Source organism: Vanacampus margaritifer, chromosome 20 (assembly GCF_051991255.1).
Source record: "Vanacampus margaritifer isolate UIUO_Vmar chromosome 20, RoL_Vmar_1.0, whole genome shotgun sequence".
Taxonomy (NCBI): Eukaryota; Metazoa; Chordata; class Actinopteri; order Syngnathiformes; family Syngnathidae; genus Vanacampus; species Vanacampus margaritifer.
The window spans coordinates 9,387,696-9,412,967 of NC_135451.1; the positions used below are offsets into that span (position 1 = coordinate 9,387,696).

The 25,272-nt window shown below is 37.8% G+C and overlaps 1 protein-coding gene across 6 annotated transcripts in view; it reads left to right on the forward strand.

The window, feature by feature from the left end:
* The window catches only part of adarb2 (adenosine deaminase RNA specific B2 (inactive)), a 254,338-nt gene that overhangs the window by 83,326 nt on the left and 145,740 nt on the right, over positions 1–25,272 (forward strand). For 4 of the 6 annotated variants that reach the window (XM_077554643.1, XM_077554640.1, XM_077554642.1 and 1 more), the window contains 2 exons: positions 5,651–5,736; positions 5,816–6,002. The exons of 1 other annotated variant lie outside the window; for it this stretch is intronic. In XM_077554643.1, coding sequence (XP_077410769.1) covers positions 5,900–6,002 — 103 coding nt within the window. In that variant the 5' untranslated portion in view covers positions 5,651–5,736; positions 5,816–5,899. Of the gene's footprint in view, positions 1–5,650; positions 6,003–25,272 lie in introns of all 6 variants that reach the window. One more of the 6 variants, XM_077554641.1, reaches the window with a different exon arrangement.

Here is a 25,272-nt window from a genome sequence, read left to right on the forward strand (position 1 = left end):
AATTTAAAGAAGCATGTCCAAATGAAAGAGTAGGGATGGGCGAGTACCGATACCAGGCATCGGTATCAGGGCGATACCAGGCCAATTTCATAGTATTGGTACTTGCGTGTGCCTTACTGAGAATAAGTCCTCTTGTTTTGAGTAATATCAGCTATATCTGTGGTTCACATGTTTGTTGCTCACGTACCTATGCCGTGTTTAATTGGCTCGCTAAGCGCTCTTAATTGCCTCGTTAATGTCGTCAGAGATGTGGTGCTAAAAATAGAAAGGTGCTGTTACGGCCCTCGCAGACGCTAATTATAGCTCTTATACACACTACGTTATATTTGCAATGTGACTTTTTCATTTCCCTTTGGGTTTTATGTATATTCATTCCTCGACAGTGCAACTTTCTAAATTAAAAGCATTGATTTCAAAAACATATAATTGAACACCACACACTAAACGGCTTGAGGAATTCTTACCATGGTAGATATTACTAAATTATTTGACGCTCTATTGTATTTAATTGAATTCTTTACACTGTATTCCTTAAAAATAAGTTTTACAACCACATATTTTGATTGGGACTTTTTTTTTTCTGGCCACTGGTTATTTGTTTCATCTTATTTATGGATTTAAAAAAAAAAATCATTTTATTGTGTGCGCTATGCAAAATGACTTTTAAGAGCAAATTGAAACAATCTAATTGCTATTAATTTCATTCAATTTTAAGGAAATTTGCTATAGTTGGGATATGTGTCATTTTTTTTAATTATCAGTCTTTTTTGGGGAAATTTTATGTATCATGAGTACTAATGGTATTGGCACTTGGTATCGGTGAGTACTGAAGATTTGAGTATCGGTATCAGTATTCGTCCAAAAAAAAAAGTGGTATCGAACATTCCTAGTAAAGACTAATACAATAATAAAAAATGACACAATCTTTGTGCTAATGTCAATTCCTCAAACTGTCCTCTTTTTTCACTCTAATTCCCATCACAGACCTGTCCTGGCCTGTCCAATCCTGTCCCATTGCGTCATCACATGGTGTACCATCACATATTATATTATTCTGCTATTTTGTTTTTCTCCTTGTCCCTCACAATCACAAACCTTGTTCACAATATAAACAACCACAGATGGAGAATTGTGATCTTCATCCGATTGACATTGTACATACAAATCATGGACAAGTAGGGAATGATTGGACTTCAAACAAGAATTTGCTTAAAATTTCAATTAGCTCTTTGACTGCCAGACGTTTTCAGAAACGGGATGTCGCCAGTGCCATCCGGTTTAAGCATTTTGACTGATCTTTCAAGGTCCACAGAAAATGTTGTGTTTGGACTATGGAAACACACATACTACCAAATGAAAGATTGAACTCTCATCTTTCATCAGAAAAAAAAGTTTGTTTCAACCTTATTCCGTTCTTCAGTAATCAACAATAGAAAATGGTTAGTTTCACCGAAATGCTCTGTTTTGAAACAAAAAGCGGAGAAAAAGAGCTTTTTGTGTGTCGCCATGTTCTCTTCCCTTCCCCAGCCAGTCCCCTCTAGCTCCGCCTCACGTCTTCTACTGACGCCTACCCAATCTTGTCAAAAGAGAGTCATCGCTGCCCTCTAGGGGCCAAAAATAGTCATTAGGCTCACTAGACCTGCTTGAAACTTTCACCACAGCTGGGCAAGGCTTTAGTCCACCCGTTTCAAAATAAATAAATAAATGGGTGGACGTCTTTTAATGTCTTTGGGCGCTCCTCCGTAGGTTTTTGCAGAACGTCATTTAACGTCTTTGGCAGTAAAAGAGTTAGGGATTAAAGACACAAGATATTGTTTCGAAATTTGTCGAAATATGTTTATTATCTAAAAACACAAATCAAATTAGTTATTCGCATTCAATGTTTTAGAAAAGTAAAAAAAAAAAAAGAGTGATAGTAAGAAACGGCAGTCCAAGGTTTTTGGGACACTTTTCATCAGTGTAAGAACTCCTGACCTTGTTGTATTGTGTGTTTACGTGTGTGTAACCTGCCCCAGCGAACCTGTTTTTCGTTATCTATGTGCGCTTCAGGCCCCTGCCAGCACACCTTCATTACTGCCCCAGATAGTGGCATTGGCAACTTGTCACTTGTATTGATTTCTCTTAAACTGCAATTTACATGGATATTTGTGGGCGTCCTGAGGGCAGGCGCGCGGCCCCGACACCCTCGCTCTCCTCGCTCTTCTGCCCGAAGGCCCAGGTGGAAATGTTTCCATCCAATAACAGTCGCCTCAAAGTGACTTTTTAGTCTGACATCAGCAAACATGTTATGCTGTGTTATTTCTGCGCATTCGATCCTATTTTTCTGTTGCTGTTCAGTTTGACTATTAACTCTTGATAAATATAAATAAGATGCTATTAACTCATTCACTCCTAGCCGTTTTCACTGAAGCAACCCACTTTGCTCCCGGCTGTTTTACTGGATTTTGACTGATTTAGCAACTCCCACAGAATATTATATTGCTATAAAAACATGGAACCGACCAAAAGAAAGATTGTCTCTTCTTTCATCATTAAGAAAAAGTATATTTGTATCTGTTTCCGTTTCGCAGCAATTAGCATTCGAATATAGCTAAGTTTCATCATTATTCACAAAACTGTTCAAAACACTGGAGAAAAGAGCTTGTTGCAACAAAGCCCTGGTTGATCTCTTATACTTTGCTGCCACCTGCTGGCCATTTTTTGTAATAACTACCATTGCTTTAAGCGACCTCTTCAGGTCAGAGGCTGCATCAAAGCCTTCTGTATGCTCTAGCTAGCATAAAAATACAATAAATATATAAATAAGTTTTCAGGACCATAATATTTAAAATAGAACATATTTATAGGTTTTGGGGAGCAAATGAGTTATGATAAATATGTTTTGGGACCATAGCTAAGTTTTATCATTATTCACAAATCAGTTTAAAACAGGAAAATAGCTATTTGCAACATAGTCCTGGTTGATCTCTTATACTCTGCTGCCATCTGTTGGCCGTTTTTGTAATAACTACCATTCCTTCAAGCGTTCTCTTCAGTTCAGAGACTGCATCAAAGCCTTCTGTATGCTCAAGTTCGCATAAAAAAAACAAAAATATATAAATACGTTTTCAGGACCATAATATTTAAAATGGAACATATGTATAGGTTTTGGGGAGCAAATGAGTTGAGAGAAATTCCACAGGTTTAGAAAAACCAACAGATGCAAATAATATATAATTTGGATGAAATATGGACAGTTGCAAAGCCATTTACCGTGATTTGTGAGCGCGTATCCAGCGGTACCACAGCGCCTTGTCCGCACACCCACCTGACCTTCCGCATTAGAGGATCTAAAACAATAACCTCCAGCTAGGCGAGCTGCAAATGCTTTCTGAAAGCCCTGACACTCCATTTTCACACAACAATGCCAAAATGTCACAATCTTCAAAGTTTGCGGCCATTAAACACAGTCCACGCTGTCAGCGGAGTTTTGCCCTGCAACCTCAAGGTTGTATTCAAACGCCTGAACTGCATTGCTAAATTACCAGCCACCGATGATTGCCGGACATATTTTTTATGTGGTTCTATTCTACTCTACTTATGAAGCTAAATTTAGCAGTGTTTCATTGATTGTCAGAGATGTGTTTTATGTAAACTGCTACTTTGGGAACATTGTTGAATTGATATAATTTCAAGCAACCCACACTCTTATCTATAAATGTGGGGCTTGGGGGGTGTATGCCTTGCTCAAGGGCACCTCGGCAATAGTCTAAAAGTAAACACACATCTATCCAACAACTGATGTAATTTATATTTTGTCAACAGGACTTGAACCACCGCCCTACCAACCTATAGCATCCGTCCGTCTATCCGTCCATCCATCTATACAGCCTTTCCATCCGTCTTCTTTACCCGTTACCATGAGTTGCAGGGAACCTAACCAACTCATCATTGCAGTACTTAATTAGATATTTTTTTTAAGTACTTGTATTTATTTTTCTGACTTACTCTCAATATTTGAAAACAGATATATCTACTTTCTATCTCTAAACCTCTGTGAATGACGACAAAATGTAACTAGAAGGGAATTCAATCTGGAGTGCTGGATTGATTATTACGGTAATTGATATCTAGGGGGCTGTAAAAAATAACTGGTGTTGCGATTAATAAATAGACACATAATCCTGACTGAAGTCTTCCCACACAACACGGGACTTACTTGAAATGTGTTGTTCCGATACCGGTATCGGGAGAGGCCACAATAGTGCATTAAATCAGTGGTATCGGCATTGGCAAGTACTGACAAGTAACTCGCCGATACCATTATTTCCGACGCTAATAAATGACTTTGGATGGAGCATCTTGTGTCACTGATGTGTGACGTGTTCACTGCATGCCAAGCCAAGATATACTATTGGCCATTGAATGCTCTGAACCAATGACAGGGCAGCTTTTTCATGTAAAAAAAAACAAAAACAAAAACAAAACAAAAAAACTAATATCGGTACAATATCGGCCGATACTGCAAAACTGGCTATCGGTATCGGGGGCATAATAACACTACTTAAAATATTGCATTATTTTTTATTTTTTTCTAGATATGAGAACAAAATTACAGATTTGATTATGATACATTGAAGAACACACACAAACAGCAAGTTATTTATTATAAATATTTTGGAATCAGGTGTTGCTTTCCAGTCAAACTGTGCATACAGTCAGTCCCCTTCATAAGTATTAGAATATATATATTTATATATATATATATATATATATATATAATTAGTGAAAAGGAAAAAGTATTGGAAGGTCCTAGACGGGCCAAGTCGTTTAGTGGACCTCAACCCAATAGAGCATGCATTTTACCTCCTGAAGGGAAGACTGAAGGGAGAAATACCCAGAAACAATCAGGAACTGGGAGAGGCTGCGTTAAAGGCTTGGAAAAGCATTTCAAATGAAGAATGCAATCGTCTGGTGAAATCAATGGGTCGAAAGGCTTGATGCAGTTTTAGTGAGTAAGGGCTAAGTCACCAATAGTAAATTTATTCAATTTAAGTTAATCATGTCTGTTCCAATACTTTTGCTCATTTGAAAAGAAACAAAAGGTGCTTTGTCCTTAGTCGTTTAACACATGTAGAAGTAATACCATGAAATAAAAGCTGGAATTCTGGACTTTTGTCTGATATTCATATTTTGGTTGGAACTACAAATCTCCGTATACAGCAAAAACAAAGGAATTTCATTCCAATACTTTTGGAGGGGACTATACAACTACTAAACCAACTTGTTGATGCGACTGTTACAGGAATAAATAACACATTAAGCTCAATTCTCAATCTAGTCTAGTCAAGTCATCATAAACCAGACTGCTATTACCTCTACCAAAGTGACGTCACATCTGACCTTCCGAGACACAATGACGGTTCTCCCTGCGGAGGAAACAAAAAAAAAGAGAGTAAACAACTCAAGTATGAAGTAAAATGCCACAAGTATCACAAACAAAGGCGCGGGTGAATAAGGGGGTGTTAGTATATGAGTGCAGCTGGTGATGTCACACCTCCCAGGCAGTACGATTGGACCCTAATTAGAAAGCTGGCAGAGGAACAGATAGGCGTCACGCGTGTCCTGCTTGATTGAATCCAAAGTAGCTGACGCCTAAATTTCCTCACAGGCAAGAAGAGAGCTGCGAGAACCCGCAACGGTGATGCTGAGCTCAGAGAAAACAGTCTCCTCCAGACGCGGACTTGCAGCCACAAGGTTGTGATAATAGGAGCTGCTAAAAAAAAAAAAAAAAACTAAACAAAAACAACGCACCCTCCTTTCTTGTGTTGTGAAGGAGGGGCAAATAAAGGAGGCGAAAGAGAAGAAGAGTCCGACCACAAGTCTCAAGTTATTACGACGAGTCGTTCCGAAAGGGCAGATGGCGTCCGTACTTGGGAACAGCAGCCGCGCGTCGGGGGCTCAAGGTGGCCAGGTGAAATGCAAGCTGAAACGGAGGAGGAGGAGGAGATCCAAGCGAAAAGGTAAAAAAAAAATTTTTTTTAAATGCACAACTTTGCTTGCACGTTTTGACCGCTTTGGCGTTTTAACGAGCCGGTGGAGAAACTGAGGTCGCGCGCACCTTGGCGAGGCATCCGAGCGCGGCAGCCGGCTGCGGATTCAGCATCTCCGCTTGCCTTGCAGCTTGCGTTGCTTAAAGTTGGGGATTAAATACATGCGAGAAACGGGGATAATACTTGTGTGGGAATTTAGCCAATGAAGGCTTATTTGTTTTAATTCCTCCTTCAAAGTGGGTTATTGTTACAGCAACTTTTATTGTTGAAGTCAAAATGGCTTTAATCTGTTTGTGTTAAAATGAACCGTTACCATGCACGTGCTTTGCTGCCATTAGTTTCATTTAGCAAATAATACCAATTTAGATGTGTAAAAATCTTTGAAATGAACATTAACTGAAAAAAAAAACCCCCTGACCCCGACAAGATTAGGTCTTTAAAATGAACTTTGACCAACGCTGCATGCAGCTTGTGTTACATTTGGATGACATTTACAGAAAATGACAAAGACTTGAATTTATTTGTATCTTAGTGATTTGTTGGCATTTGGTGTGAGGAGAAAAATGATTATTTTTGCCGTGGTCTTTTAGTTCCCCCAAGATGTCAAATCATTTGTAATGATTACAAAAAGACTACATTACAATGTGAACATGGATTCTGAAAAAAAAAAATCATATGAAAGATATATTGATTGAATAAAAAAAAAAAAAAAAAAAGTGTTCCAAATTATTATAGCAGTATATTAGCAACCCAAAAAATAAGGGAGGGAAAGAAAAGTGTACTTATTTTAGTTTACAGCATAATACTGGGCAAACTGAATTCATATCGTATATAATATATACATTTTTTTATATATCACCTTTGCGACCTTTGCCTTGTTTTTTTTTTTTTTTTTTTTTTGGGGGGGGGGGGGGGCATCATTAAACCTTTTTCTTAAGATGTTATATTTAACAAAAAATCATCAAATTCAACAGGCTTTTGTAACATGTGAAAATGCATAGCCATAGGACAAATTGTAGATTACATTTATTGTAAATTACATTTACACTCTGCTGCTTGAAGGTGCTCACAATGATACAAAGTAAATAAATAAATAAATACTCAACATTCGTCACTATTTAAAAAGGCCAGCACTTGTATTAAAGATTCAATTGCAAATTAATGAAATGATGTTAGCTCATTAGTTCAACCTCATGAGCACTTAAAGAAATACAAATCATTTTCACCACTTTTAGTGGATATTTAAATAAAATGACCTAATGTATTTTATTAACAGATGATCATACTACTCTGTGCTTCTTCTTTTTTTTTTTTTTTTTTTTTTTTTTTTTATGCTTTCCAAATTCTGACGTCATCCTCCTCCAGGATGAATGCTCGGAGTGTGTTGACACATCGGAATGCAACAGAATGTGTAACGAGCTTTCATAAACACTTAGTACATGCCATCAAACTGCAAACACATAACTGCACCTCATTTCCATCACCTCTTTGTTTTTAATAGCCCAAGTAATTGAGACAAGAGAGACAATATATTCAAATATAGCACCGAGGCAAATGTATTTACATAATGGAAATGACAGAATCGGTTCCACAACATTAAGCATTGCGTATGAATATCACGCAAAGCGCGCACATTAGCTGACAGGCCTTCGTACCGTGTTTTCCGACGACTAATTTATCAGCACTGCTGATTCATTCTGATAACACGGGACATTAGGGTCCAGTTCAGGCGTCCATTGTGAATTAAGTGTGTCTTTGGGAAGTGCAGATAGCCGCTGACTCCTCAAAAAAATCAGCATGGATCTTGAAGACTTTTAGTTTTTCGGCTGGAAAAATTAAAGCACTCATTTTTTTCCCAGCCGTTGAATTTGACCAAAAATTGTATAAACCCTGATTGAGCTTTAACCATTTTTCATCCAGCCTTAGCAGTATTTAACTATCTGTCGACAAAATACCAAGTGATCATAATCTTGAGATTTCATACAATTTTTATTTGTGGACCTAAAGGCAAAAAAAAAAAAAATTATCGCTTGGCATTTGAGGCTTAATCCTTTGAAAAGGATGCAGATTATTTCGTAGATGTGTTCATAAACCCACAGTAAGTATGATTTGTAGAGGTTGTGAACGGATTCATAACCTCCTGCTGCTTTTGTTAATTTGTTCACTGATTTTCTTCAGAGAGTTTGAATAGTGGAGCTATATGGTCATGACTGTTGCCTGTATCCACTTTTCTGGACATAACCAAGCAAAAGATAACCAGTTATACAGCTGGGGGCTCGGCATATCTTTTGCTGACCCTCAAATGATTCACTGACATCATATATGTGGCTGTTAATTAATCACCGTGCTCGGATTTATGTTTTTACCCCTCTGGAGTGATTCTGCCATTTTTCGGTCACTAATATAACATATAAGACAGTCTGCTGATATATAGAAACATCTGGGTAAAAAAGTGCCGCACCGCCTGTTGTAGCACATCCCAGGGTGACTGCCTGCCAAATCACGTCTGTCAATCTTTTCCATCAGCATGACATGCCCTTTTTCAACCCCCCTCCCGTCACCTTTTATCCATGGCATATGGACCACATATTTGTTGGTCTTTCATCCATAATGTGTTTTTTGGTATCAAACCAAACGTACCGTAAAGATTTATAGGCTAACATTATTCTTTTACAAGCAGACTTATCCCCCCCCCCCCCTCGCACCCTCCAGTGTGCAGCAGTAGATCATAATATCATCAGGAATGCCTCTTGAGGGGGACGTGGTAGCGTTTGCGGCGAGGGGAGTCGCAGTTGGTGGGTTTGGTGGACATAATTCATGTTGCAATTATTGTTTACACTCTGCCTCCCGAGTGAGGGTCGGCAGAGGGGTCGAGTGGAGGACGGCAGGTGCGAGGGCGAGCGTGTGGGGGTCATCGCCATCTCAAGAGGGGTTACGGCCGCAGCATTAGTCGGGGCCTCATTCTCAATGACAACCAACATAAATATCCAAGAATTTGGGGTATTTTGAAAAATCCGTTATTTTATGTCATGTGTTGAAATTATATTGTAATCCTTAGCTTATAACTGTTTTGACTATGTGAACAAATCGTTTTTGACGGTGGCGTTTTGGCGCATTAGGTAGGCTGGAGGTTGACACACGAGCAAATGCGCTGATGCTTCGTTGTATGGATTATGAACACAAATTTAGTCCATTTCAATAGCAAATCATAAATAATGGTTATTTAAATCGTTGCCAACTTTTAATAAATGAACCGCGATGTTGCGCCTTTTACATTCCTAAATGTTTTTTTTAATCTAAGGAAAATGCCTTTGTTTTAATTAAACATCTTCAAGTTCATTTTTTGTTCATCCATAGACAGGAATTTGACAACGCTTTTTGGCGTTGCTTCAGTGTCGTATACGATTTAAGTAACCAATACCTAACATTGTTGGATTTCAAATATAAACATGAATATACAGTATAACAAATGATTAAAACACTCACATAGAATATTATTTCAGCCATGTCACCCAGCCTCCCCGGTTTCCTGGCTGTTCAGGATTCTGTGAAGGAATGCTAAGTGCTAAGCTACAGGCGGCTGGCTAGCTCCCTACCGAAGTCCGCAGCACAGTGTGGAATCGCTCTTCTAAGCAATTAATCCTCTTTGGCGGGTAAACTAGAAATATTGTACACCATGGTATTTCGACCATTTTTGTTTCTCATTTTTATCAGTATGAATTAACCTCGCCAGCCAGATTGATGATTGTGATTCACTCGAGGGAGTTCTTCACATGATCAATCTGGCACTTCACTAGGCAGAAGCGTTCGGCAAAGGCGGGACTTGCTGTGCAATACTTCGAGCTGATTGGACGACGCGGCATCTTTGCACATTTGTTTTGGCCAATCAAGGCAACGGATGAAAATCTCGTCTTCCGTTTTGTCTTAGGGAGGGAGGGGTGCAGCACAAACATTTTTACCAGAAAAAAAAATGCACGAAACGCCTCTCACTGTTCAAATTCAATAAGGAAACGGTGAGTAATTTTGCGAGAACATAATTAATTGCAGCATCCATTCGTCTGTTAGGTTTGTTTGTTCCCCCCACCCCGGCATCGGCGCTTATTGGTTTTGACCTGCCTAAGCAACGCCCGATTGATCCGACCTAAAAAAAAAAGGTCTGCTGCAGCGGGAGCGGTACAAGATGTATTCTGCGGAGTTTGTGAACTCGGAAATACCACGAGAATTCATCTTGCTTAACTATGAATGTCTTGGAGACTAAAAGGTGCAACCATGCTTTGGCCAACTGTTCACCACGGCTACGTTTTTCTTGACCCGTCACATTTTGATAGGAGCCGTCCCATTTCTTACATTCTTCCAACTCTTTCTACAGATAGGAAATGCCAAATAAAGCTCCACTCGCCTGGCTAGGCTCAAAGTTAGCATTAGCACGTTAGGGGACAACTATGCTTAATCAATAAATGTTTGATATTAGTTTTCTGCTGGCAACTAACGCTCTATTTCATCTTATGCACCAAAATAATCAAAAGAGCCAATTATTCACAATCATTGTTTATTAAACATTCATTGTTTAGTTAGTATTGTTGGGTATGAAAAAGGTGGTGAAAAAAAATAGAAGGCAGCAACATAGCGTCACTGTTGAATCCCTCCTAATTGAAAATAACATTATCAACATAATTTTTAAAGTTGATCCCCGTTTAATATTTGCTACGCTAGGAGTCCCTGAGCGAGCTACTCATTTCATCACTATGCAGTTAATATTGAACCCATAAAAACACCCCCTTTTTACAAATCATGACATCATGTAATTTCTCACCGCATATTCTTGTTTACATCTTTTTCTCAATCGAAAAAAATTGTCAAAGCTGCACGCGAACCGCCATAAATAGCTTCCTTTTATGTACTGTGCATTGCAGGAAACAGACGGCGCCTGCTGAGGACTGAATGACTGCGTTGATAAATAGCTCGAAATGTCATTTGTGAACAGAGTAAAGATAGTCTCAAAGCCAGATAACATGGCACTGAGAGTTCATTGAGAAAATGCCTGCACTCCACTTACAATACTCTAAATAGGGATGTGTAGTGAAGTGATGCACTGCTCTGAGGAGTCCGAGAGCTGTGAGGGGGAAGTGGCTGCGTGTGTGTTATACCGCTGCTGCAAAAACAAGCATTCACAAGGTTATTTTTATCCAACCTGTCGCAGAATTTCAACCTTTTCTTGTGATTGTTGGAACAGTTCAAATGGCCACTGTGTGGTTTAAAACCGTAAAACCTGATCTTAATTACTTCGATTATCAGAATCTGACGGTGAGGAAAAATGTCACGGTAGAATTAGAGCTCTATAATGACCTTTTAAAAAAAATATATATATTTGGCTAAATATAAACAGTACAGAAGAAACATATATCATGTTAAGTTTAAATAAATAGATAAATAAATAAATAAATCTTCAATTTTAATTCTTAATAAAGTCACAGTGTCGCATCTCTATTGAGCTGTTTTTAGAGCAGACCTTTGGGCTACTCATGTCGTCCTTGGGGCTAACTGGTACCCACTGCCTTTTTTTTTTTAGGACAATGCACATTAATCTACAGACCAATGTCCCGTAAACATTTTTGACTAGCAAACTCGTTAAAACATATTCGCAAATGTGGTTGAACATACTTGGAAATGCGTACTTGGAGGCTAAATTGACATGCTGGATACGCATACCCATGGCATTATGGGGAAAAAATGCCAAATGAAAATCATGCACTGCAGACATGATAAAACAAAAATTACGAATAAGCAATCTTTACTTAATTTTAAAACGAGTTGGTATAATCTAGGCCAAATACTATTTTTTTTAAAGTCAATACCCCATGACATTATGGGTTAAATGCTATGTTTGTTTTTTTAGCATTTAGCCTACAAGTACGTTCAAATGACTTTCGAATGAGTTTGTGAGTCAAAAATGTTCAACAGAGATCTGTGTTTTCAGTATTTCGTCTCCTCCTGGTTTACACGGGAGAAGGAGAAGGAAAAAAAAGTTAATTGGACACAATTAACTTCAAAGAAGCAGCTTTTGACTCAAATCTGCAAGCAGCCAATCGTATTGTACCCTCAGAAACCTTGACTTTCGAAAACGTTGTAAATCGTCAAACCGGTTATTTACCGTCTCTGTTTTTCTACACGTTGCGACTTGCTTCATAATTGCGTCATCCAGCATCTTACGCAAACACACGTGGCCAAGAGTAAGTATTAAAACATGGTCGCGTTGTTTCTGGTTGCATTTTGTGCCAGGAGAGACCAATGTCACGCAGCTTGTGTGCTGCGGTGAAGAAGGGGGGAAAAGGTGCTTGTGGGTGAGGGGATACGTTTCACAGATGGGAAGCTCCCGTTTCCGCCCGGAAACGCTTTTGTCACATTTGTTTGTTTGTTTGTGCTGATAAACACATTAAGCTTTGCGACAGAAACACCGCCGGCATTTATTAGGTTAATGAAGGTCAACGCCAATTGAAACCGCTCCGCGCTCCTTCTGCGTGCTCATGTGAATTTACAGACGCTTCCTGATTAAGCGGCCCGGTGTTCGAATTCTACAGCTTAGGACACGGTGTCCTCTAAGTGACTGAGCGTTTAGCTGAGGGAAAAACGGTTATTACTACTGACTGTGGTCTCTTGAGGACAGATGATAAAATGACCAAGGAGAAGAAATGGCAAAACACATTAGCATAATTAGCAATTATCTTGTAATAGTCCCTCTTGGCTTTTTAACAGTGCGGTAGTCAGAAAATCAACTTTAAGTTCAGGCAACAAAAAAACAAATTGTTACAGCAAATGGTGAAATGCCGCAGTCAGGTTGCGAAGAATGAATCACAAAAAGCAGAGGCGCGGACTGAAAACATGCAGAAGATGACATTGGATTAATTAGTCTTGTTTGATGACTCGCAGAGTTGGAGACATAAGGGCATTACTCACATCTCTTTAAACCTGTTGCACTTGTTGCTATGACGACAATACATGGGGAAAAGGTTATTTTTCATCCGTCTGTTCGTACTTGATTTTTAAACAATGATTTCGGAGCACTTGACAAGCGCATTACTGAATATGCAACACCGCTTAATAAATGGAAATCAGCCCGCGTGGTTTGCGCGCGTGTGGCAAGTGTGATGTTTTCTGGGTGGATTCTTTTGGCTGGCATTTGTTCAACGCGTGCTGGTTGTGTTGTAGTTCACAGCGAGCTGTCAGTCTTCATAAACAGAGATGTACCGCGGCAAGTCAGCAGCGTTCATGCCGCCTATCAGTGTGCATGTGTGTCTGACAAAGACTGTAATATTTCCACAGCGGAAAAAAAAGAGAAAGGTGCCTCGAAGCAATTGTCAAAAGATTTTGAGGTTCTGTTGCGTGTAGGGGGGGGGGGGGGGATGGTTTTTTTTTCAAAATGAAGCTGTTTCCTGCGCTATGACTTATTGTGGCATTTTTGGGAATACATGCAAGTACGCAGTTCAATTGGATTAGGGTTAGGTGAATCTTTTTTTTTTTTTTTTTCCCCCTTCTGTTTATAACCGCCTTTGCTTTTCAGTTGTACTTTTGTGTTTTGATGTATTTGTAACTTTACATGCACTAGGGCAAAACAAATGATCTGCATAAACTGACTTGAGGCATTTGTTTACTACGACGGCGTGTTCGGGCCACGTATAATTTATTTTTATTTATTTTTTTAGGGGGAGGGGTAATATTCCGAGAAAAAACTTGCACATTTACCACTTTTTTAATTTGCGAGTTTATATATTGGCAAATTTGCGACTTTATAAAGTGGCGAATTTGTGAGAAAAAAAACTGCCAAATACACGTAGCGTAGCTATAGTCTAATGTGAGGATTCGTTGGTGGTTAATGTGACACTATTTATAAAATGAAAAGGCAGGATGGAGACGGATTTATTCTTGATTTAAACTTTACTCGTCATACACGGACGGCAGCTAGAGCGACAACACTTCCTGATCCCCAATCAGCTGACTAACACCAACCAATCAGAAGCTGGCGTACTTTAGGTAAATGCAAGTGAATGACGGAGAGCAGCAGATTCGATTTGAAACGTTTGATTTGTGGAATGGATCGGATTCCAAACGTTTGCCGATGTTACTGCCCGGACCGTATATTCTGAAATAGGACTCCCCCCAAAACACGGACATTCTTGTGTCTTATGTACTTTTGGCTTTTATTGGTTGCTATGTGCATTTATCATTTGTGAATTTGAGGTGAAGAATCACGGGTTATTTTTAGTTAGCTAGTTTCCTGGCGGTGCTAGCTACTAGCGCTAACACAAACAACAACATTGTTGATTCATCACTTATTTTCGTACACTTTAACAACAATTTCAACTTTTGGGCTGCTGGGAAAGGAATATAAGAGACCTTACGGAGGTTATTTGGAGAGATCTCAAAATCGAACATCTTGACCACCAGATCTATTTTTAGCCAGAGCTAGCAACGGCTAGCGGCTCATATATATCACGATCGCATTATGGCAAAAGCATTTTTACCATCTTATGATGACACTTAACTTAATCAAAATGGCCAGAAAACCCTTTGGTAGACTTTGTCGGTTGGAAATCCTTTTGATTTATTTGTGCAATTCCGGACACTTCTTTGTCCGTTCCCATTTGACATTCCATGGACCGTTGAACGGCACACAATGTGGGGCAAATGACGTCATGTGAATACTATAGCAAGGTGATGTTGTTCTTGTTTATTTTTTTAATTTATTTATTTTTTTTCTGAAGAGCTTAGTATTGTTCATTCGGTAATTTTACCAATTTGACATGTCATCATCATTGCTCTCTTTTTTTATTTTTATTTATTATTTTTTTTAGGTGATGTTATTTTTGTGCAGGAAGTGTCAGATGCTCAGGGCATTGTGAGCAGGTGTCTCTTCTAGCTCACTGAATGAAGCAAATGTCGCAGGATCCCTTGCTGGTTGTTCATTTAAACCATTTGGCAAGATGATGGACGCCATCAACATGACTTTGGACTTGGACTGTCTTTTTTTCTTTAGTCTCGGCAACCTCAGGCTCTTCCATTGGAGGCTCCGGCGTTTGGTCTGCCGGTTGATCCATGACTCGTCACCGGTGATGACTCTCCCTCACAAGTCTCATCATCAATCACTCTGCCCGTTGCTCGACGAACTGACACGGACGATACGAATATAAAAGCATGTGTAAAAACCTCCAATGGCCGCAGAGACCCGAGGTCACAACTCAAGAGCTTTTTCACTGAAGGGGGAGACCTCGTGTGGTTGGAATATACCGTATCTTCAGTCCTGGAACTTTTCTGACACAAATCTCGTAAACTTGCACAACGGTTCTGCTCGAACTGCCCCGTGTGTTAAGAAGGCACAACATTTCTCCAGTTTATGATCCTAATTAGCTCTAACTGTGCCATCATCCCTGAGTCATCACGCCTGGAGACGGGCCAGATCGTTTGTCGGCCCAAAGCCCAACACTTTCAACCTCACCTTCTCTCTCTTTCACGTTCCTCCCATTTCATTATTTTTTTTCCCCCCCCCCATTTCATCACACATCACACAAAACTTGTCTTATCGCCCCACAGCTTGCTTGCATGTATTCACAGCAGGATCGCCGCTACTGTGAAAAAGAACATATTTCATGAGCAGAAAATAGTCGAGGGAAGGGTGTGAAAAATACAGTACTACAAATAAAGTTTTGCCATCAGACCATTTGAAAACAAAAAAATCATTGTTTGCGTACCCATCCTTTGGTTGAGTTTGCGCCACAGCACAGCCACCTCGTACGGTGTGCTGACTTTGCAAAGACAACATTGATACCCCACCTCTTACCGAATAATGAAATTGGATGAAGCGGCTTAACTGTACACTGTCCCGACTCTTCCCCATCAGAATGGGCGCCTATTTGAGATAACGTTAATGAAGGAGACTTTAGCCAAGAATAGACACTTCTTACTGCTGACTTAGAGGTGCTGAGGGAGTGTGGGGGGGGCTAACCGCATCTATTTCCATTAATGAGAAGTGTTTTACAAGAGGATCTCTCTTTAGGGATCCCTCCGGAGGTCAGAGAGAATCCCACAGCTCAACAAACGCCAAAAAAGAGGCGATCTTATCAAGTCATGTTATTTCGGATACGCTCGTAGAGTTTTGACCTACTGTAGCTGCTCACGATTGTTTATGCAACCCATCAGGTTGTGTTTGAATCTCCTTGCAAGTTTTTATTAAATAACATCTCTCATTCTAAATGCTTGTCATGTTTCCCTATTTACTCATTCACTGCCATTGACGGCTAAAGACGTCAAAAATGAATTTGAACTATTTCTATTAGTTTTTTTGTTAACAAGAGTTTGAAAACTTAGAAGAAAATTATTGTACATTTAGAACAGATATAAATGTTGTGATTAATCATGAGTTAACTATTGAAGTTATGTAATTAATTACAATTACAAATTTTAATCGCCTGACGCCCCTAATTTTTAATCATCTTTTCTTTAAAAAAAAAAAAGATTATTTAAAAAAAAAAAGGTCTAGGTTTTCATACTCTTGTTAACAAAAGTGGGGAAAAAAATGTTAAACTAATAGAAATAGTTCAAATGAATTTTTGACGTTTATAGCCGTCAATGGCAGTGAATGAGTTAAAGAGGAAACATTTTCCCCTTTCCAGTAGATTTATGGCATTACTTCATTCACCCATGATATACAACTGTCCCTATTTGACAGTTGTAACAAATGTGAGCTTCAAATTGGGTGGGACTATCCAGCACACGTTTTAATTGGTTTGCATTCTACTTAAACCGAAGGGATTGTTTTGTGTCAATATGTCATTTTAAATGGGACCAGAAGAAAATGTGGCATCCTCCAAGGCTCGATCCTGGGACTTCTTCTGTTTAACATCTACACAGTAAATTCTGTAGTGTAAATTTGACTATTTAGGGTGGGACCAAATAGACAAAATATTACTCTAAAACTGACCCCATTAAAAAATTGACAAATTTACTCCAGATTCAAATTTACTCTACAGAATTTACAGTGTACATGCTTCCACTTGCTCAAATAACAGAAAACAATAAAATTGGTTACCACAACTATGCAGATGACACAACACTCTTACATTTCGATATCCCCAGGTCACCGTAGCCCGATACAAGCTCTGAATAAATTCATGGAACAAATAAATAGCTGAGTGCATGTCCCACAATTTTCTACAGTTAAACAGAGAAAGAAAAAAATGTTTTTGGACCGAAGGAAGAAGATCTTAAAATCAAATGCAGCTCCAATCTCTTCAGTTAAAAACCTCAGACAAGGCCAGGAATCTGGACGCTGTCATGGGATTGGAACTGAATTTTAAAAAACACATAAGAACAATCTCTAATTCAGCCTATTATCACCTCAAAAATATTTTTAGGATTAAATCATTTGCTCCAAAAAACGTATAAACATGTTGTACTTTAAATATTGTCATGGTTTCCAAAAACGTATTTTTACGTTTTTTTTTATTTTATTTTTTTTTTAATGCTAGAGCATACAGAAGGCTTTGATGCAGCCTCTGACCTGAAGAAGTCGCTTAAAGCAATGGTAGTTATTTAAAAAAAAAAAATGGCCAGCAGGTGGCAGCAGAGTATAAGAGATCAACCAGGGCCATGTTGTAACAAGCTCTTTTCCCCAGTGTTTTGTGAATAATGATGAAACTTAGCTATATTCTAATGCTAATTGCTGCAAAACGGAAACAGATACAAATAAAATATTTTTTCCTGATGAAAGAAGAGACTATAATCATTCTTTAGGTAGGTTAAGGTGATATTCTGTTGGCCTTGCAAAATCGGTCAAAATACAGTAAAACAGCCCGGGAGTGAAGAGGGTTACTTCAGTGAAAATGGCTGGGAGTGAATGAGTTACAGGACTGATTTCACAGCAGGACCTTGAGAAACGCTGCTACTAGATTCCTCTCTTAGGCCACGAGAAAAGACCAAACCTGGAATTACTTGTATTCTGTGTCTCAAGTGGTATTTGACTTCTCGTGCTTCCCTTATGCAAATGAATCTGATGTCTTGTGCTCCCCTCAGGGAATGTTAACTTTCCAGATCCATGACTGATGGAATTGCTTTATGGCAGAATAGCCCATTGATAATGACGATTGGTTTGATGTTTCTGCTCACGTGAGCACTAAATAACAGTTTTCCCCTCTCCTCACCTTACAGTAAATCTTTTCTCATCCATCGATTGCCTCTAGGGTCTCCTTCCAGGAGAGACCGACATTATCTTAGAAATCCTTAAAAGGTATTAAAAATCCATGCTTTTGCATTACCTCCATCTGCTGTTCAGCCTATCACCTCTGAGTTAGTACCGATGGCCAAGTTGGATATTTATCAACCTCTGGGCTGCTCTGTGCGGCGCATACAAGCCTGTTTTCGCCGTTTCCGTCCCGGTTTTGATTTGTACAGCTTGAAGTGATAGAGCGTAGTGGATGTGTTTGCATTTGCCGAAAAACGAAGAGTCCCAATCACCCCATCCATTGCCTGTGATAGCTCAGAGTGTATTTGGTTTGGGCTAGATAAGGCCTGAGTATACATCATTTCAAATTCAGTTGAATTGTTTGTACATACATGGTGCTTTGGCAGGTTTGCTTGGATGGCTTTTAGTATGGTGGTTAAATCCCTCACCCCCGTTTTTTCCTTCTGCGCTTTGGGGCTGCGGCCTTCAATGATGGGTGAAGGGTGTGAAGGATCCGGGGCTTTGAATGTTTCCTTGCATAAAGGACAAAGAGTAAATGATGTCTTGCGGTGGAGTTACCTAACCTATACCACTGCACGTATTTCACATACTGTATAAAGGCAAAGTTTGCTTAACTAGCATGCACACAAGACAAAGAACTCATAATATCTGTTATCTACTGAATATAGCAGCTGCGTAAAATACATACATCAACTTTTCATGTTAGTGCTGTCAAACGATTAATAAAAAAAAAAAAACGAATTAATCGTGCAATATTGCGTAATTATTTGCGATTAATCGCGATTTAATCGCATTTTTCTACTACTATGTTCTACTATGGTTGGATAATCCGCCAAAGACAGTACAACTAATCTGCTATTTGAATTTGGCTTTGCAAAGTGCCAAATTATTTAGAATCCTCCAACAAGCGTCAAGCAAGTAAAACGGAGAGTAAAAATACCTGTAGTCCGTTTTATATTTATATATATATATATATATATGAGATTAAAAACATAAAAATAACTATATTTTAATTTTTGCATTTATTTTTATTTCAATCTCTCTCTCTCTCTCTCTCTCTCTCAGTGAAAATAAATACAAAATAAAAAACGAGATTAAAAACATAAAAATAACCATTTTTATTTTTGCATTTATTTTTATTTCAATATCTCTCTCTATCTCTCTCTCTCTCTCAGTAAAAATAAATACAAAATAAAAAACGAGATTAAAAACATAAAAATAACTATTTTTATTTTTGCTTTTATTTCAATCTCTCTCTCTCTCTGTCTCTCAGTAAAAATAAATACAAAATAAAAAATGAGATTAAAAACATAAAAATAACTATTTTTATTTTTGCATTTTTATTTCAATCTCTCTCTCTCTCAGTAAAAATAAATACAAAATAAAAAATGAGATTAAAAACATAAAAATAACAATTTTTATTTTTGCATTTATTTTTATTTCAATATATATATATATGGCGAGAGAGTTGTTTTTATTCACAATTATATTTAATTTTTTAATTATATTTTTATTTTCACTTTATTTATTAATTAATTTATTTTAGATTTTGGCAGTTTTGGTCCTCCGTAGATTAACACCTACATTGGATGCACTACCATTCACACAGTATGCAATATAAATGTCAAAGCTGCTAAACCAACTTCTCATCACATTTTCTTTTATTTTGAAACATACCGTTCTGTTGAAGGCCGGTTTCTTTTTCCCGACGCAACAAACTCCCGTTACGTGCGCGTGGGTGTCGAAGGAGAGCGTATACTGGGTTTAATGATAATAGCACCGACGACAGCAGCCGTAATCCTGCCGCTATTCCAGTTGTCTGCAGAGAGCCGGCGCTTTGTTCTTGACTCCTATTAGTGTGATGAAGCTTAATTTGAATTTGAATAACCCATCATTTGGATAAGGAGTGAATACGTGTGCACCGACTTCTGCGGAAGAGCGTGTGCGCGAGTGTGTGGCGTCTGCATTCTCCAGCAACGACACAGCAACGGAGAAGCCGCCCACAGGTCAATGAAGCGACCGCTCCGGGCTGCACTTGCTATTATCTCCTTGGCGGCTGTTCCAACCAACGCAATTTCTTCCAGCCGTCTGAAGCTTAAAGCACCAACGTGGCGAACAAAGACTTGAAATAATAACGCAGACAGGAATCAGACGTGACATGAGTAGCCTTTGGTAGAGGTCATTTTGAAGATGGAACTCCAAGCACCTTATCAAATAAGTTTTCTCATTGTTTCTTATGAGTCAATAACCCAAGTGGGTGTTCCACGCTTTAAATTAAAAAAAATGTTGTAGTCGCGAACTCCTATGTTGTATAAGAATTTGAATTTGCTTTTTTTTTCATTTGACATTTTTAGTGGTCACTACCAAATATTTTTAGAAGCGATTAATCTATCGTTTATTCAATCGATTAATCGTCTAATCTGATCTGAAGTGTGTTACGAAAGCATTTTCCCCCTGATTACTGTTCTATCTATATCTAATCCATATCAAATCGATATTCCTTTTCATAGCCCAATATCGATTCATAAAACCATGAATCAATACTCTTTAAAATGTCTGCCAAGTGCAAGAGGAGCCCAGTGTTTTTGGCACTTTATTTACATTGTGCTATTGTTGTAATCGATTTCAATTATTATTTATTTTTTTGATGAGGTCACGTTCAATAAAACATACATGTAACTACATTTCAATTTCAAACGTAAATCTTCAGATTTTTTTTTTTTTCATACTAATGCGCATAAAGTAAGAGCAAGAAGTTTCTACTATTTGCAGCATTGTCACTTCTGAGAAGTAAAATTGGTACTGCATGAAATCCTTAACTGAATTGAAAGTCAATGTGGATCGTGAAACGAATCGAATCGGGCCCTTCTATCTGAATCTGAATCATAACCCAAGCCTTATTACTTTTTATAACCAGTGACTGGTGTTTGTTTCGTACTTCGTATTTGTATAGTGATTTAAAAAAAAAAAGAAAAAGGGGAGATTGATGTTGTACTATGTATGTTACAGGTTCGGTAACTGTTTGCAAATGTATTATTTTTATTAAACACAGAATATAATCTTCTTTCATGAAGGACTACAGAAATCAGTGAATAATTACTGTTGATATGCTGAAATCAGAAGATTTGGACAATTTTAAATAAAAAATGGCTCCAAACGATGACTCGATTATTATCTCATTTGCTTCCCAAAACGTATAAACACGTTCTATTTTAAATATTTCCAGTGTCCCAAAGATGTATTTATTTTTACTTTTTTTATATATATATATATAAATATTTCCATTTCCATTTATGTTTATTTTTATATTAGATTTTTGTATTATATTTTTTATGGCTAGCATACAGTTTTTTTGGCAGAAGAAAAAATACTGATTAATCTGCCGATTATTTAAAAACTATGAATAATGTATAAAATTACCCCCCTCCCCAATTCCTTTTCAATGGGTGTCACTAACGCACAAACTTTCGCTATTAACTTGTTTGCTCCCCAAAACGTATTTATATATTTTTTATGTTTTGTTTTTTTATGCTAGAGCATACAGAAGGATATTGGCCTCAAATCAAAACGGCCAGCAGGTTGCAGCAGAGTGTAAGAGGTCAACCAGGGCCATGTTGCAAAAAGCTCTTTCCCTACTGTTTTAAACTTTTTTTTTACCTAATGAAATAATGTAATTACATTCTTTCATCAACCGAAAACTATTTCTATTCATCCAAAAATGCACCCAGAATAGTTAGATCAAAATTTGCACTGTATTTTATGCTCCTGTGGGAATTTTAACCGTCAAACTGTCCAGCCTGCGCCTCACTGAAGCGGGCCCAAGTTCTAAGTTGACCCTGAGTTTGTTTTAACTGCCCGTGGCGCAGTTAGACTTTATACGCGCCCGGTTTTGCTGTCGAATGGCTCGACCGTATAAACAAGGCCCGGTCTCCGTGTGGGTAGTTTGTCATCTCTGTGACTTCAGGGCTATCTAAATAGCGGCACGGGGGGGTGTTCATCATCACACTCATCCTCATCATGGTGAGAGATGGATGACCTATCATTGCACCGGGTCATGAGTTATCACGCACCAGGGGCAGGTGGTTCATGCAAAGGTCAAGGGAGTATTTGTCTTCCAGCAACAAAGACACACACACAGAAACACGCTTACACGCAGTGGCATGTTTTATTTAAATGTGTCCCTTTTTTTTTACCAGTTTGCTTCTGTGTCATCCAATGCAGTTTCAGTCTGAACACTGAATACTAATTTACGCTATATTTTTGTTTATTAAAATAAAAAATATGAATAATGAAAGCTGCTTTTCCTCCATCAATGACCCAATGCACCGTACTTTTTTTTTTTTTTTTTTACAAGCTCAGAAAACTGTATGTGTAGGAATAAATATTTAGAGAATTAAGATTCACCTCTTTTTTTTTTTTAATCACAATAGTAAGGGAACGATTTACATATTTTTTTTATGACTCAGAACAGGAATATACATTATATATATATAATATATAATACAGTAGGAAATAATGAACTTTTTATGTGAATGAACAGGAGTTGTCATAGCAACATAGGTTTCTTTTTTATTGTTTTTTGTTTTCAATGTTTTATTTATTTCTTACTACCTAACGGATGTTAAGCTGTGTGTGTAAAGATTAATTTGCAATATTTATATTTAGTAATCAGTAAAGTAACTAAGTTACTTTTTAAAGAAACTAACACTGAATACTAATATATGCTATATTTTTGTTTATTAAAATAAAAAATATGAATAATGAAAGCTGCTTTTCCTCCATCAATGACCAAATGCACTGTACTTTTTTTTTTTTTTTTTTTTTTTCTTAAGAACTCTGTATTGTTCATTCGGTAATTTTACCGATTTGACATGTCAGATCATTACTCTTTTTAAGATTTAAAAAAAAATATATTTTTTTATTTTGGTATGCACTGTACTTAAGTTTTGCAGCTTTAATAGTCTCCGCAATAACACAATAAAGCACAATTACCAATCGCTTTACAATAATGGACTGCAAGCAGTCATGAAAACAAGAACGCAATCAATATGAAAAAAAAAATCACCGATAAGCATTCTCCGTGTCCTGCAGTCATCGTTGGCTGTGCAATGTAATGAGCATTAGGCCATAGAGAGTGACTCTTTGTTAAAATGGAGAGTGCATTATCATTAGTGCGGCTGCTGTGAAATGTGCCAGACAACCCTGAATGGCGAATAGATTCATTGTCTTTCATTCTCACCCATTAGACTGCTATAATGAAGACTGGTTTGCTCCGAGCACAAATGTACTTCTTTTACAAGAGACACTTTACTTAGACACTGACGTTACCTGCTCAGATAAGATAAAATAACATGAAACCTTAATGATCCCTGTGGGGGAACGAGAGTGTTACAGCTGCGGATCATAATAATGACTACATGGAAGGAAAATTGTGGAATTACATAAAAGCGTCAAAGTAAGGAGAATTAAATGAGCCTGCTAGCACTCTCAACATTACAAATGTTAAATAAATGTATAATGACGGTTTTAAAAAATGTGTTGCATAGTTGTTGTTTTTTTCTTTTTCTGGGTGATGCATGTTTTGGTTTCTATGCAAAATAATGAGAACAGCATCACTAATGAAGTGAGTTGAGGAAATGTAATTTGTAAAATGTGCACGAAATATGGATATTGAACTTGTAACTTTGCATCATAATTAGGCTTTACATGATCAAGATTTTTTGGCTGATAAGTTAAAAAAAGAAAAAAAAAAGAAAAGATAACCGATCACTGATTCAATCATGATGGAGCAATATATCTACTTTAAAAAAAAAACTTCATGATTACTGACTTCGGAGTGAATCTGTAACATGTTTAGCCCAGGAGTTTATATATATATATATATATATATATATATATATATATATATATATATATAAGTAAAAATAAACAGCAACAGCGGAGCCCAACCTAAGACACGCTTAGGACCGCCCCCTCATTTGAATAACATTTCGACCTGATAGTGTCTGCAGCATGAAATGAATAAATGTGAGAACAGAACATTTTTATTGATTGATTGATATTTAATTGTATTTATATATTTACTTTTGTATTTATTTCAACATTTAATTTTTATATTTTTTTTTTGAAGAGAGAGACGGAGAGAGAGAATTTATTGCCATTTATGTTTATTTTTTGTATTTAATTTTTGAATTATGTTTTTTTTAATATGTTTTTATTGTTACTTTTATTCATTTATTTATTTAAAATTTTTGCAGTTTTGGTCCTCCACACAGGAGTAGCCAGCTGTAGCTCGTTGCTAGCTAGCTAGCTAGCTTACACAGCGCAAGTAGCACCGAGTTGTGCCCTCAAACTCTGACTGAATTATTTTGAGCCTTAATGTATAGTGTACATGCGATTACATTGCTCCGAAGGACTCAACTACTGAGTTCTTCCTGCGTCCAGCTTCAGGTCGTTCCACACCTGCTGATCAACCATCCGTTGCCAAGATGGCTATCCGATCCATTCCTGGCTGCCCACTTGGCTAAATCACAGCGGTGCGCCATTATCATGAGCCAAACAGGTGCTGAGACTTATCGCTCCTTGATCACAATGCAGATCTTTTCGGCGCGCGCGGCGTCAAGCAATCCATTTTTCAATTTGGTCTCCTGCCTGAGATAAATTAACAGATGTCAATTGATTTTCCATCCCGTGCAACTGTGAGCCTTGTTTACACCTGACAGCTGAGGCGATTTACCTGACTGGTTGTTAAAGATGAACGTGCAGCTTGATTAGTAGTTATTTTTAATTGGACTTAAATTGTGTCGTGTGTATGTTGTTGTAGTTTTCATGTTTCTTAGCAACTGACGAAAAAAAGAATCTGTCTGTTTTAAACATGGCTGTACACAGACAGCTAAGAAATATTCAGTGAGTTTAGCGTTAAAACGCAACACTCTTCTGACAATGAATGCCAAAACAATACCCGAGACTTCATCCCGCAGGGTTTTTTTTATTCCACATGGTGCAATT